The sequence below is a fragment of the Haliotis rufescens genome, unplaced genomic scaffold, assembly GCF_023055435.1.
Source record: "Haliotis rufescens isolate VD_foot unplaced genomic scaffold, xgHalRufe1.0.p SCAF_34, whole genome shotgun sequence".
In the NCBI taxonomy this organism is placed as follows: domain Eukaryota; kingdom Metazoa; phylum Mollusca; class Gastropoda; order Lepetellida; family Haliotidae; genus Haliotis; species Haliotis rufescens.
The window spans coordinates 1,667,586-1,683,488 of record NW_025964046.1 but is presented as its reverse complement, the minus strand read 5'-3'; the positions used below and the strand labels follow the sequence as shown (position 1 = coordinate 1,683,488).

The window sequence follows — 15,903 nt, the reverse complement described above, 5'->3', positions numbered from 1 at the left end:
CTCCGGGCGGACGCTCTAGATGAATCCAGAGGTTTTAGAGTTAAATTTGAGTTAAAGACGTTGGATACCATTGTTCATGCGCATACCGGACGCGCATGTAACGGCGAGTATTTGTAATGCGGTTGCGTCCCTTTGACTCGCGGCTAATTGTACTTCCGCCAAAATGAACTCATAGAAATGTAAATTTGGGCAAGAGTTACCTCCCCTGATTCATTATTTTAGGGGTATGCTGTGTTGATTGAAAATAATGTGAATATCCTCAGGTAACATGTTGTTTTTATTTTATAATTTTATTTTACAATGAATAAACATTAGAAATAAGCCATTTTGAAAAATATCTTGATTTTGTAAAATGCTTTTTTGACTGATGAATCAATGTTTTTGGAAAATGTGCTTTTAAAGTCAAATGATGTGTGAAATTAAAAATGTTTTGACTTGAATTTGAATTTTTCTGTTTTGTGTCTATTTCAAAAGACTCATTTAATAATCAAACTTTAAAATGACCATTTTATTGGCAAAATGATTTTATCATCCGGTGCCTCTAGATGGCGCCACTTATTCAAAAAATGCCATGGTGACTTGTTTTTTTTATTGCGTAATTTGATTCAGGACATATTTTCCTACAAAATGATACCAAACATACCCATTTCTTGAATTTTTAGTTTTTTGTATGCAACCTCTTTAAAATCTTGAACACTCTAGTTATGACAGTATGACAGTATGGATTTAGGGAGTGAGTGAGTATGGTTTTACGCTGCTTTTAGCAATATTCCAGCAATATCACGGCGTTGGACACCAGAAATGGGCTTCACACATTGTACCCATGTCGGGAATCGAACCCGGGTCTTCGGCATGACGAGCGAACGCTTTAACCACTAGGCTACCCGACCGCCCCGTATGGATTTAGGATATACTCTGATGAGTATGCACATTGGAATATGTGATTAGGTGTCAATGCCTGTTTATATATATGTTGGAAATCGGAAGCAATTAATCTTTATTCAGGATAATGACGCTGTGTTTGTGATGGTCATGGTGGTGTTGATGCCGTCCACTAGAGCTGAGTATTGCCTGGTATTTTGCAATACGATTTGTATCACGATACAGACAGACGATACTACTGGCTGGTTGGTTGGTTGGTTTGTTGTTTTACGCCGCACTCAGCAATATTCCAGCTATATGACGGCGGTCTGTAAATAATCGAGTCTGGACCAGACAATCCAGTGATTAATATTATGAGCATCGATCCACGTAATTGGGATCGATGACATGCATCAACCAAGTCAGCGAGCCTGACCACCCGATCCCGTTAGTCGCCTTTTATCACGATACACCACATTAGATAGAAAGAAATGAAATCACTGAAATACAGGTCCAGAACCTCTTTATTCATACATTCATACATTTGTTGTTATCTGAAAAACTTTTGCAAAGAAAACCACAAAAACAAAACGGTTCTAAAAGAAGGAATTGTTATATAATGCAACAGTTAGTCAGATACCACGTCCTCGTGTTCTGCAATGCCTACAGGAGCCACTATTCTACTTCTGTCATTATGGGAGGTAACTCTATTAGTTCCTGCTCTCTTATTAGCGTATCACCATCTCACAAACCGATGGTTAAAGTATTGTGTGTACTTAACTATCGATGATGTCATAGGTATCGGAGAATCGTAACAGCCCCAAAGACGATGTTGATGATGATGTGGATGTGTGTTGATGAATAAACAGCTGTCAGTCAGTGCCCCGTACAGTTTCCCAGCATGCTTTAGTTGTGTACTTTGTTGTGGTTAGCAGAAGGAGGAGAAGTAGAGCTACACAGGTCACTTGAAAACAAAAACAGTCTAATTTTATCTTTGACTGTATGCAAGTTATGCTCGGTTATCCCTCAGTGTCAGATGGTGAAATTCAACCTGTGAACTTCCAGTTACAATAGGGGCGGTTGGGTAGCCTAGTGGTTAAAGCGTTCGCTCGTCATGCCAGAGACCCAGGTTCGATTCCCGACATGGGTACGATGTGTGAAGCCCATTTCTGGTGCCCCCGCCGTGAAATTGCTGGAATATTGCTAAAAGCAGCGTAAAACCATACTCACTCACTCACTCACTCCAGTTAGAATAGGTCGACCCAGCAAGATCCGGGGTAGAAGAGGTCCGCAGCAACCCATGCTTGCCGTAAAAGGCGACTATGCTTGTTGAGGATCGGGTGGTCAGGCTCACTGACTTGGTTAATGCATGTCATCGTATCCCAATTGCGTGGATTGATGCTCATGATGTCAATCACTGGATTGTGTGGTCCAGACTGCCGTCATATAGTTGTAATAGTGCAGAGTTAAATAAACAAAAAACAACAACAAATAAACACTCACAGTAATAATGATTCATTTAAAAATACTATTCATCTAGTCCCTGCAAACTGGTGTCGTGTGGGTTCGAGAGCTTTATAGGACTCAAAAATACCACGATACTTCCACAAGAAAGTGTGATGGCAAATGATCATGATGTAACTGTCATCGTGGAGTTTGGCAAGGTTGACGGAATGCCCGTTTATAATTTCAAAATAAGTTGCTGATTTGCTTATCGAATACGCGGGGTTACTTCACAATATTTTGATGATACGCTCAAGTTTTATTTTTGTAGCGTATCTGTAATGTTCGTTGCGTAATTGAAACGCTTGGATTATATTTTACTGCGTATTTCTGCATTTCTGATGCGTAAAATCTGGAGCTCTGAAGATTCACACCTTCATAACATTCTACTATAGACAAATATTGATTTTGCACTTACTTCAAGTGAAAATTAAAGAATGTTTCAAAATCTTTATGCAGCTTGTCCCAAACCATAAGTTTTGAGTGCACCAAATATTATACAAGATGTATTTTGTCAAAAGTTATGAACCTTTATACACCTGCAGTGATGTCATTCTAGTATCCTCCAGTGGGATTCAATCTCATTGAGAGGGATGTTATAAGATCCCTGGGATTTTATTAATATAACTTTTGTGTACATTGTAACATGTGAATGTGAGAAATTTATTTTGCATTTGAACACAATGTAATAAAAAAGGAAAAATCAATGACAAATGTTTTCTTTATATTTCTGAGGATCGAACACGCAACTTCCATATCTGTAGTGAAGTGAGTGTACCACTAGGCTACACAGACGCTGGTAAATCAAAATGCTTTTAGGAATGTGTTTTTTAAGTACCGTATTCAAGCGACAGATATTTTACGCCTGTTTCCTAAGGTTCATTAAAAGTATGTTTGAAACATAAAAATGTTGATTTTATTGTTTTAAGTTTCTTATTTCGATTTATAAGTTAAATATAACACTTCCCCTTGGTTTTATCCCATGGATGCTGTTTTAGATATATCAAAAAACGAGGATGTGCTTTATCCTACACGTAAACATGGGATAAACGAGGGGTCAACAGGGTCAAGTTGACCTGCTTTGGCTGATTTGTTAGCTCACCGGGTCTGAAGGAACAAGGTGAGCTAATGCCATACTGTGGTGTCCGCCTTCCGTACGTCAACAGTTTATTCAACAAATCCTTTTTCTGAACCACTTATAGGAAATTAACAAAACTTGACTGGAAGCATCCCTAGGTGGAAGGCATTCAAAATTGTACAAATGGTGGGCCGCACGCACGCACGCACGCACACACGCACTGAGGGGCGGGGCCAAATAGGGGTATTTAGGCTATATTGTTTTAAAAGACTTCTTCTCTGGAACTAAGTAATAGATATCAACCATATTTGGTTGGAAGCATCCCTAGGTATTGGGGATTCAAAATTGTACAAATGGTGGGGCTGACCCCCCCAGGGGCTGAGGGCCAATAGGGGTAATTTGGCTATATTGCTTTAAACAACTTCTTCTCTGGAACTAAGATATAGATATTAACCATATTTGGTTGGAAGCATCACTAGGTGGTGGGGATTCAAAATTGTACAAATGGTGGGGCTGACCCCCCAAGGGGCTGAGGGGCGGGGCCAAATAGGGGTATTTTGGCTATATTGCTTTAAACGACTTCTTCTCTGGAACTAAGATATCGATATTAACCATATTTGGTTGGAAGCATCCCTAGGTAGACACAGTTAAGATCCCCACCGTATAACCATATGTACAATTGCTGAGTATAATGAGAGGAATGCACATATGCTACCAGGACTGGCCCTTCTGTTCATCTGTCCGGCACTCCCAAAGGAGTTCGAACCTTGACCATAACATGCAAACCAATATTATCCCCACCCTATAATAAACAGAGACATTGTTTACATTTGTTTGTTATGAAGAGAATAATATATTTATGCCAATAGGATTCGCCCTGGGATCCAGTCTTGCCTCTGGAAACTTAGATCCTGGGTCATAACAAGGAAACAGTTCAGATCTTTATGCTACATTTGTATCTGGAGAAATACCCGTTCATGCTGTCAGATTTGTCATCCACCTATTTTAAATGCTGTCAGTCAAAATTACGAAATATTTGCAGTATTATATACATGTACAATGCAAATGCAAATATTTTGTCATTGCGTAAATATCCAGGTGAGCGACACAGGCCCTATTGGCCTCTCGTAAGGAAGCAACAGCATTCGAGGCAGTAATCGTGTACCCTCTTGTGTTTTTGGACACACAACTCTTATAAAAAGGCACTGATTGGCTGTATTCAAAGGTCAACATGGTATCCATGGTAAATGGTTTGGGATTTTCAACCAATTAGTCACACACCCATCCCCCAAAATCCACCCTCTCCCTCAACCAACCACTCACTCAACCATCCCCCTCCACCCTCTCCCTCAACCAACCACTCACTCAACCATCCCCCCTCCACCCTCTCCCTCAACCAACCACTCACTCAACCATCCCCCACCACCCTCTACCTCAACCAACCACTCACTCAACCATCCCCCACCACCCTCTCCCTAAACCAACCACTCACTCAACCATCCCCCTCCACCCTCTACCTCAACCAACCACTCACTCAACCATCCCCCTCCACCCTCTACCTCAACCAACCACTCACTCAACCATCCCCCTCCACCCTCTCCCTCAACCAACCACTCACTCAACCATCCCCCACCACCCTCTACCTCAACCAACCACTCACTCAACCATCCCCCTCCACCCTCTCCCTCAACCAACCACTCACTCAACCATCCCCCTCCACCCTCTCCCTCAACCAACCACTCACTCAACCATCCCCCCTCCACCCTCTCCCTCAACCAACCACTCACTCAACCATCCCCCACCACCCTCTACCTCAACCAACCACTCACTCAACCATCCCCCACCACCCTCTCCCTCAACCAACCACTCACTCAACCATCCCCACCACCCTCTCTCTCAACCAACCACTCACTCAACCATCCCCCACCACCCTCTCCCTCAACCAACCACTCACTCAACCATCCCCCACCCTCTCCCTCAACCAACCACTCACTCAACCATCCCCCACCACCCTCTCCCTCAACCAACCACTCACTCAACCATCCCCCACCACCCTCTCCCTCAACCAACCACTCACTCAACCATCCCCCACCCTCTCCCTCAACCAACCACTCACTCAACCATCCCCCCACCACTCTCTCCCTCAACCAACCACTCACTCAACCATCCCCCACCACCCTCTCCCTCAACCAACCACTCACTCAACCATCCCCCACCACCCTGTCCCTCAACCAACCACTCACTCCACCCTCCCTCCACCCTCTCCCTCAACCAACCACTCACTCAACCATCCCTCCACCCTCTCCCTCAACCAACCACTCACTCAACCATCCCCCACCCTCTCCCTCAACCAACCACTCACTCAACCATCCCCCACCACCCTCTCCCTCAACCAACAACTCACTCAACCATCCCTCCACCCTCTCCCTCAACCAACCACTCACTCAGCCATCCCCCACCCTCTCCCTCAACCAACCACTCACTCAACCATCCCTCCACCCTCTCCCTCAACCAACCACTCACTCAACCATCCCTCCACCCTCTCCCTCAACCAACCACTCACTCAACCATCCCCCCACTACCCTCTCCCTCAACCAACCACTCACTCAACCATCCCCCACCACCCTCTCCCTCAACCAACCACTCACTCCACCCTCCCTCCACCCTCTCCCTCAACCAACCACTCACTCAACCATCCCTCCACCCTCTCCCTCAACCAACCACTCACTCAACCATCCCCCACCCTCTCCCTCAACCAACCACTCACTCAACCATCCCCCACCACCCTCTCCCTCAACCAACAACTCACTCAACCATCCCTCCACCCTCTCCCTCAACCAACCACTCACTCAGCCATCCCCCACCCTCTCCCTCAACCAACCACTCACTCAACCATCCCTCCACCCTCTCCCTCAACCAACCACTCACTCAACCATCCCTCCACCCTCTCCCTCAACCAACCACTCACTCAACCATCCCCCCACTACCCTCTCCCTCAACCAACCACTCACTCAACCATCCCCCACCACCCTCTCCCTCAACCAACCACTCACTCAACCATCCCCCACCACCCTCTCCCTCAACCAACAACTCACTCAACCATCACCCCACTACCCTCTCCCTCAACCAACAACTCACTCAACCATCACCCCACTACCCTCTCCCTCAACCAACCACTCACTCAACCATCCCCCCACCACCCTCTCCCTCAACCAACCACTCACTCAACCATCCCCCACCACCCTCTCCCTCAACCAACCACTCAATCAACCATCCCCCCACTACCCTCTCCCTCAACCAACCACTCACTCAACCATCCCCCACCACCCTCTCCCTCAACCAACTACTCACTCAACCATCCCCCACCACCCTCTACCTCAACCAACCACTCCCTCAACCATCCCCCACCACCCTCTCCCTCAACCAACCATTTACTCAACCATCCCCCCCCCCCCCCACCCTCTCCCTCAACCAACCACTCACTCAACCATCCCCCACCACCCTCTCCCTCAACCAACCACTCCCTCAACCATCCCCCACCACCCTCTCCCTCAACCAACCACTCACTCAACCATCCCCCCAACAGCCTCTAACTCAACCAACCACTCACTCAACCATCCCCCCAACAGCCTCTAACTCAACCACCCACTCCCTCAACCATCCCCCACCACCCTCTCCCTCAACCACCCTCTCCCTCAACCATCCCCCACCACCCTCTCCCTCAACCAACCACTCCCTCAACCATCCCCCACCACCCTCTCCCTCAACCAACCATTTACTCAACCATCCCCCCCCCCCCCACCCTCTCCCTCAACCAACCACTCACTCAACCATCCCCCACCACCCTCTCCCTCAACCAACCACTCCCTCAACCATCCCCCACCACCCTCTCCCTCAACCAACCACTCACTCAACCATCCCCCACCAGCCTCTCCCTCAACCAACCACTCACTCAACCATCCCCCACCACCCTCTCCCTCAACCAACCACTCACTCAACCATCCCCCACCAGCCTCTCCCTCAACCAACCACTCACTCAACCATCCCCCACCACCCTCTCCCTCAACCAACCATTTACTCAACCATCCCCCCCCCCCACCCTCTCCCTCAACCAACCACTCCCTCAACCATCCCCCCCCCCCCCCCACCTCTCCCTCAACCAACCACTCACTCAACCATCCCCCACCACCCCCTCCCTCAACCAACCACTCACTCAACCATCCCCCCCCCCCCCCCCCCCCACCCTCTCCCTCAACCAACCACTCACTCAACCATCCCCAACCACCCTCTCCCTCAACCAACCACTCACTCAACCATCCCCCACCACCCTCTACCTCAACCATCCCCCACCACCCTTTCCCTCAACCAACCACTCACTCAACCATCCCCCACCACCCCCTCCCTCAACCAACCACTCACTCAACCATCCCCCCCCCCCCCCCCCCCCCACCCCCTCCCTCAACCAACCACTCACTCAACCATCCCCCACCACCCTCTCCCTCAACCAACCACTCACTCAACCATCCCCCACCACCCTCTCCCTCAACCAACCACTCACTCAACCATCCCCCCACCAGCTCTAACTCAACCAACCACTCACTCACTCTTCATGTTACCATGGTTACAGATGGATTCCCCTGAACAGGAAAAGAAGGCGGATGTCCGCCGTCCCATGAATGCGTTCCTCATCTTCTGCAAGCGACACCGCAGCATGGTGAGGGAGAAGAACCCCGACCTGGACAATCGTAGCGTGACGAGGATTCTGGGAGATTTGTGGGCGAATCTCGGCGACACGGAGAAGTCGGTGTACACAAGTCTTGCCAAACAGGTGGGTGGCTACAAGATCTGTCGCATATTCCTACATGCAAGGGGTTAATGTACGGTTCACAGCAGGAAGTGACAGCATTCGATAGTTTGCGGGATATACAAGTATTTACTACATACAAGTAGATATACCGTATTCGACGTAATAAGCGCCCAGGGCGCTCTCAAAATTAGAAATAAGAGCTCTTATTAGAATATTATTTTGGTAAATGGTGAACGTAAATTTTGTGGTCTATGCTGACACCCTGAAATGTTTATGTACGACAGATATATTTTTCAGAATTTAATTGCCCATAATTAAGGGTACATATAACACTCGAGTGTGTATAATACACAAATAAATAAGTCTTGTGTACATTGGTCAATTGGAAGGGGTGCTAATTGGGATTGTTCACTAGCCAATATATTAGCAAATATCGCCATGGGCACTTATTAGAGCGGGGCGCTTATTACATCGAATAAGTTATGCCAGGTTCGCACATATAGTGGCAGTAGTGGCGATGTCGGTGCTCCGGAGCGCTGAGCACAACCCTAGCTTTATTGGCTATGGGTGAGACTTACCTCTCGCCAAATTCAATCTGGACTAAGACTTCAATAACCAAGGTCACGGATTAAGATATACCGGTAAATATAAACTACAGTAATTAAAATAAGATCAGAGTTCTCGCTGCCACTAGACAAAGATCTGAGGACATCCCATTACAGGGCTCGTGGGATGCACACACCACCCCTATATCCGCACCAAATGTCACTTGCTTGAAAATATCTGTGGTCACATTCAGCATATGTCATCATGTTGCAAAAGATAGTACTAAATATAGAAAAACATGGTCAGTTTTAATTACTGGATGGATGTACATTTCAAAAACATAAAAATCTTACACAAAATCATCCAATCAAAGCTGCCATTTGTTCAATAGGCATTACTTAGAAGTTGACAGATGATTCAATCTACACTGAAGGCTCTCCACGAAAACTGCTTGTTGAACAACTTATTCTGATTTGGTTCAGATGCACCTCCCCTTTACATCCGCCAGTTCAGTTCACGGACTTTCAATCTTTTAAGTATATGGCAATTTCAAACTTTCAAACTTTCAAAATAATTTTTATCAAATGAGAGCCCATTGATGGTTTCTAATTAACAATAAGTGTGAATTATTAGTTTTATTAAGTAGTTTAACATTTTGACTTAAATATTTTTTTATTAAATAGTGTAACACATGGAGAATCTCACCCGAGTGTCTTTTGATATCTGAGTCTTGTTATATTTTATATCAAAAGACACGAGGGTGAGATTTTACTTATCATCCAACTTTTTCAGTTTGTAGACAGCAATAAGCAGTGTCTAAAGTGTAAACAGTAGTGCTAACAGCTTCAGTAGCAGAGCCATTAGTGATAATGTAGATATCGCTTCATCTCAGCCAAGGATATTTCTTCAGATTATCTTTGACCAATGGATTTGATGGTAATTTTCAAGCTTCTCACAGCAATATGTTGTTCGCGGAGCTCTCTATACAGTGAAAGATGGCCACAACCATGCTTGGAGTTGAACTCGCAGCCAATTCACTGTTATGAATACAAACAAGTGACGACTATCGTGACACCGAATACACTTACCCCTGTAAATTACTTTCTTTCTTTGTCAATTTGAATTTTCATTTCATTAAAACTATCATGTAATCTGATTTTACAAACAACAAAGTCTGAAAAACATGGTCAGTCGTAAACCTTTTCCGAATAAACTATGATGGCATTCCCAAATACATAAACAAAAGTATGAACGTGACTACATTTGGGGTTAGAGGGCAAATTTCAAGATTCTTGTTATGGCTTCGACCACACTGGTGGCAGCGATGGTACAGAGAATGAAAGGAAGGTGTCACGCGCTTGGAAGGAGCTTGGGTAATTTTGTGTAAAGGGAGATAACTCTATCGGTTGTTTGTGTTCATTCAACCATTAGACCATCAAGGATTGATGAATCTGACAGTGCAGGGCTTTATACAAGAACAGGGTTTTGCTTCCTCCCCCAGACTGACAACTCAATCAAGGTGACACAAGGGACCACAATAGGGGATAATTTGTTTCTAACTTTATACAAAGACTTGTTAATATCTTCATTCAAAATTGGGGACACGGGTGGCCCAGTCGTCTAAGGCGCCGCAATTCGCTGTGCAGAGTTGCGTCCCTTGGGCACACCAGAAACCTATGATTGTGGGTTCAAATCCCTGTTCACCCCAATTATGTTTCTAGGTTTGTCAGCACCATACACGTGCTCGTGGGTTTCACCGAAGTGGTAAACGTCTGAGACCTGCATCACTTCAGGCTTTCCTCCCACATTAAGCTGACATGTGCGATATAACTGGAATACTTATAAAAGCGGCGTTAAACCCAACTCACTCACTCACTCATTCAAAATTGGTCGGAAAGTATTAGATCCTCTCACATTATGTTTGAACCTGAGACATATTTAACATTAAATGAGAAATCCCTTCTACGAGTGATGCGTAAGTTTGGAATCTCTTTTCATTGTTTGAGAATACAAGATATTAGAAAGAACAAAGACATAGACTGTTCAAGTACTATATGTACATATTGTAAATCTAAGTCCATTGAAGACGAGTTCCATGTTCTGTTAATCTGCGATGCCTTTGCTTCCCAAGAAAGAAGTATTTGCCGCATTTAGAAAATACGTACGTATATCACCAGGTAATGTACAATTTACTCATCTCAAGTGATGTACATACTATTAAGTTGTTCATGAAATACATTTTCTATAAGATTTCAAAGAGTTGTTAAGTTCGCAAATGCCATGTCAGTCAAGTGACTACCAACTTTATTCTGTTCACTGAATTGTACTCTGGGCCACAAGGATGAAATACTGAATAAACATGTCTGTCTGTCTGTCTGTCTGTCTGTCCATCCCACAGAGGTTACTAGGCTTGTGAAATCAACTCCTCCTACAGTTTCCAGAGAATATCCCTGACACTCTACACACAAGATGTCCACATGTTTATGATACGCATATCGCAGTCCCGTTTCATTTTGACAAATTTTGACAGAGTTACTGCCCCTGTTTTACGGAGCTTCTTTTGCCTTATTGTGAGAGAGGGTACCAAGCTTGTGAAATCACTCCTCCTACAGTTAAAATGTGCACATGTTTAATATATCCATATCCCAGTCATATTAATTTCTTTTCATGTTGAGAGAGTTACTGCCCTTGGTTTATGAAGCTCGATTTGCACAACTGTGAGAGAGGGTACTGTTTTTGTGATGTCAACTCCTACATTTTTCAGGGAATATCCCTGACGCTCTAAACACATGCCGCTCTACACACAACATGTGTTATTGATACACATATCGCAGTCGTTATAAATTTGATTTATTTTAACAGTGTTACTATCCTGGTTTATGATCCTCATTTTTGTCAACTGATACAGGTACAACCTTGCCTCAGGTAACAACCATTATAAAACAATGTCATTTAGTCGTGTTGTGAAAATGTTGTGAGCTACATCCTTATGGCATTAGCATTCAGACTGGATTACTCCCAACAGAATGTTCTGCACAATTTGTTTCAAATGCAGTGCCATCTACTGTTGTTATTTCATAAAATACAAAGAAAAGATAAACTCGTTAAAAAAATTCGTGCGGGGGATGTTGTGCTCTCAGAGCACTCTTGTTAATCAAGGTGCTCACAAGATTTGATGCACTTCGCGAGGTAAGACCCATTATTATCATTGATCAGACCGTCTTGACTGGGCACCGCCATTTTGTTTAAGGCAAATGCAAGTCATATGAGAGGTGGAAACTGATTGGTCAGTTGGAGGGGCATAGAAGGGACGCAACTCATAATAGCCACTGGTGGTGCTACGATAAAGCGCAGAATTCCAGCCCAGTTTGGCAAGGGTGGAAACTGGACTATTAGAGACCTCTTGTGACCCCGGGGCAGAAATAAAAGATTGATTCCGAGATGATTAACCCACCTTGACGTGATGTGTTCTGTTACAGTACAAGGATGCGTTTATGAAGGCGAACCCGGACTACAAGTGGCACAACCCAGACAAGACCCATCCCACTCCGACCAAGATGACGACACGGCCCACCAACGCCCGGGTGGTCAAGTCGGTCCAAGAGATCCACCTACATGGCTCCATCATGCCTGGTAAATTAGCAGGTGAGTGCTTTGGAAGAATTGGTTTTATAGTCACGAATATTATTTGTTTGTTTGTTTTGTGTCTGGACCAGACCGCCTCTGTGGTCTAGTGGTAGAGCGTCCACCCGGAGAGCGGGAGGTCCGGGGTTCGATCACAGGCAAAAGACATTAAAAGATGGTACTTGTTGTTACCCTGTCTGGGACTCGGCATTAAGGGGCTATCTCAGTAGGCTAAGTCGGCATCAGTCCAGACTAGTACAAGCAGCCACACACACATGTGCATGCACGTTGCTATATAAGTACAATAATCTGGACGTGACGTTAAACCCCATTTCACCTCACCTCATGTCTGGACCAGACAATCCAGTGATTGACATCATAAGCATTGATCTATGCAATTGGGATACGATGACATGCAGCGAGTCTGACCACCCGATCCCATTAGTCACCTCTTACAACAAACATAGTCTCCGTTTAAGACAAGCATGGGTTGCTGAAGACTAATCCTAACCTGGATCTTCACAGGTCTAAGTGTAACTTATCGCAACTACACATTTGAGATACTGTAAATCTTGAAATTAACGCGAGCGTGAATTAAATGCATGTGGTCTTGGCTCACATTATTAAACATCGCATTTATATCAACAATAAGACATTTTGGATAGCAGAAATACCAACTTAGACATACACTGAAAACAAACAACTATGTTTTCCACATCACTGTTCATTGAGCAGCACTTGTAACAAGTATATAAACAATGTCATTCAAACACTAATTACATCCTGTGAATTGTCACTGCTGGGGTCATGACAAGAGTTCTACTCACTTATGTCATCACTGACCACACCTGCAAGTCCAGACAGACACCACCCACGCAACACAGTGTCTTTGTTCTTTGCGACTGCGTCAAAGTCCGACACGAGCCAGCACGCATGCATTGTTTTAGCGGAAGTACTCTACTCAGCGCTAATAAGCAGTTCTATTTGGCGTGTGATTGGATTAATGTAAGGTTGGATTAAGGTGAGGATTCTTCTGTAAATCTGACAGAGGACATTTTCTTTAGATAACATATCCTCTGATGCTTGAGAGGAGGGGTGGGGTGTCGCATTCATATTAAGTTGCATTTTTGGCAAGGGGCCAGCTTTCGCATTCTTTTGGAGACGCATTAATTTCACGATTTACAGTAAATTTACAGATTTATATCTTATCCATTACTCCAATGGGAGATAACCAGAGGAGGATATTTTACATATCGCCAGTTTTTCATCTTGTTGGCAAAGTTTGGATAGTCTGCCGTGTCGTACCAAAACACATTAAAATATGGTATTTGTTGTTACCGAGCCTGGCGCTCGGCATTAATGGTTTTCAAACAAGGACTGGTCGGCTTGCAGTAAGTGTTATGTGTCGGAGCTGGGTAACCATGTTAAATGGCAGTATTGTATCTCAGTCGGTCCGACTATAAAACTGGAATAAATCCTGATTAGTACAAGCAGTCATAAATATGTGTGCTTGCACATCGCTATTTAAGCACAATAATCTTGAATGCGACGATGTTAAACCATTTTGCACCTCTCCTATTCCTAGCCATTGAATATATATTGTTCAAACTACCGAGAAGTTCCAACAGCAGCTATCAAGTGTAACCAGTGCAGGTGAACAGAAATGTGTTAGAACATTAAAAGGCTAAATGTTTATGTTTGGGAACTGTTTCAGATCCGTCCAAACGGCTAAATGTTTATGTTTGGGAACTGTTTCCTATCTGTCCAAACGGCTAAATGTTTATGTTTGGAAACTGTTTCCGATCCGTCCAAAAGGCTAAATGTTTATGTTTGGGAACTGTTTCCGATCCGTCCAAAAGGTTAAATGTTTATGTTTGGGAACTGTTTCCGATCCCTCCAAAAGGCTAAATGTTTATGTTTGGGAACTGTTTCAGATCCGTCCAATATGGGAGGCCTAAGCCTGCTACTTATGGCCGGGCAGCAGTCAATGACGCCTCGGCACACAGGGGAGGCTGAGCGGAGAGTTACCTCCCCTGACAGCAAGTGCACTTCAAAATCCGCTTTGTTGGAGCTTGCTGAGGTATGTTTCTTGAGGATGTTTCAACTGTTTCTGTTTTGTACACAAGTCTATTAACATGTAGCCTGTATTGCTTCGGTCACTGCATTGCAGGAATATTCAGTGTTTGGCTGCTCGTTGTCATGTTCTCAAACATCTTCCAGAGGCAAGGGAGTTAACTGAATATAAAAGTCAAGTTGCCACCCTTGCCGAACTAGGCTGGAATTATTGAGTTATATTTTTGCTGGACTAACGAGTCTATGCATAGTCCAATCAAAATAGCGCAATGAAATCGACATCCGGTTTGTAAACTGCAGTGCCATTCGTGACCAACTCGTGTTATTCCAGGACAAGCCGAATAGCGACTCGTGGCCATTTTTGTGACTGGGTTCCGTCTTAGCGCAAACGGGCATACCTAAAACAATTGTCAACTCGTTGCGTAAAGATTCACACATTTTCCCCATATATTATATATATTTCAGATGCAATTTAAAGCACATCAGGACGTGCGGAATTATACAGTATGATTGAACACATTTAACTGTGTCTTTGGTATATTTTTAGATGCAAGACATATGTAAAATCAAAAATTATTTCTGAGGGATTCTTTGACGAAGAACTTGAAATCATACGCGCATTCTGATTGGTTTGTCGTATTTTCGCACATAACATTCATTGATAGGGGGACGAGTCTTCTTGCAGGTGACGGAAAGGGGCGAGTGGTGACGAATGCTGCAGTGCACATTTTGGTCACTGACTCATTCACTCACCCAAAGCATGTATACCGCCAACTCAGCATCAACAGATATTTTCAAAATCTTTTCATACTTTTCATCAAGGTGCTCATGTAATTTGATGCACAATACAGATTTTGATTATCAATCAGATCTCCTTGACTTGGCGCCATCCATTTTGTGTGAAGCAAATGCAAGTGATATGAGAGGTGGAATCTGATTGATAAAAAGGAGGGACATAACTCGTAATAGCCACCGGTGGCGCTACAGTCGAAGAAATTCCATCCTAGTTCGGGAAGGGTGCAAACTAGACTTTTACAGTCAGTTAACTCCCTTGCCTCGGGAAGATGGTTCTCTTTCCAAGAAAATGGAACTGTTTTTCATCTTCTATCATAAAAATCTCTTGACTTGATGAGGGCGGTCGGGTAGCCTAGTGGTTAAAGCGTTCGCTCGTCACGCCGAAGACCCGGGTTCGATTCCCGACATGGGTACAATGTGTGAAGCCCATTTCTGGTGTCCCCCGCCGTGATATTGCTGGAATATTGCTAAAAGCGGCGTTAAACAATACTCACTCACTCACTCTTGACTTGATGCATTTTTTGAATTTGTGTCAGGGTCTGTAATTGGTTAAATATAAAATATAGAGCTACAAGTAGATTAAACATATCAAGCTTTGTTTACCACAATAATTTTA

The 15,903-nt window shown here is 44.4% G+C and overlaps 1 protein-coding gene across 1 annotated transcript in view; it reads left to right on the top strand.

Moving 5' to 3' along the window:
• The window catches only part of LOC124119696 (HMG box transcription factor BBX-like), a 35,335-nt gene that overhangs the window by 5,239 nt on the left and 14,193 nt on the right, over positions 1 to 15,903 (top strand). Inside the window, exons 2-4 of the mRNA XM_046482296.2 lie at positions 8,070 to 8,270; positions 12,275 to 12,440; positions 14,354 to 14,499. Of these exons, the coding sequence (XP_046338252.2) occupies positions 8,070 to 8,270; positions 12,275 to 12,440; positions 14,354 to 14,499 (513 nt within the window). The remainder of the gene's footprint in view (positions 1 to 8,069; positions 8,271 to 12,274; positions 12,441 to 14,353; positions 14,500 to 15,903) is intronic.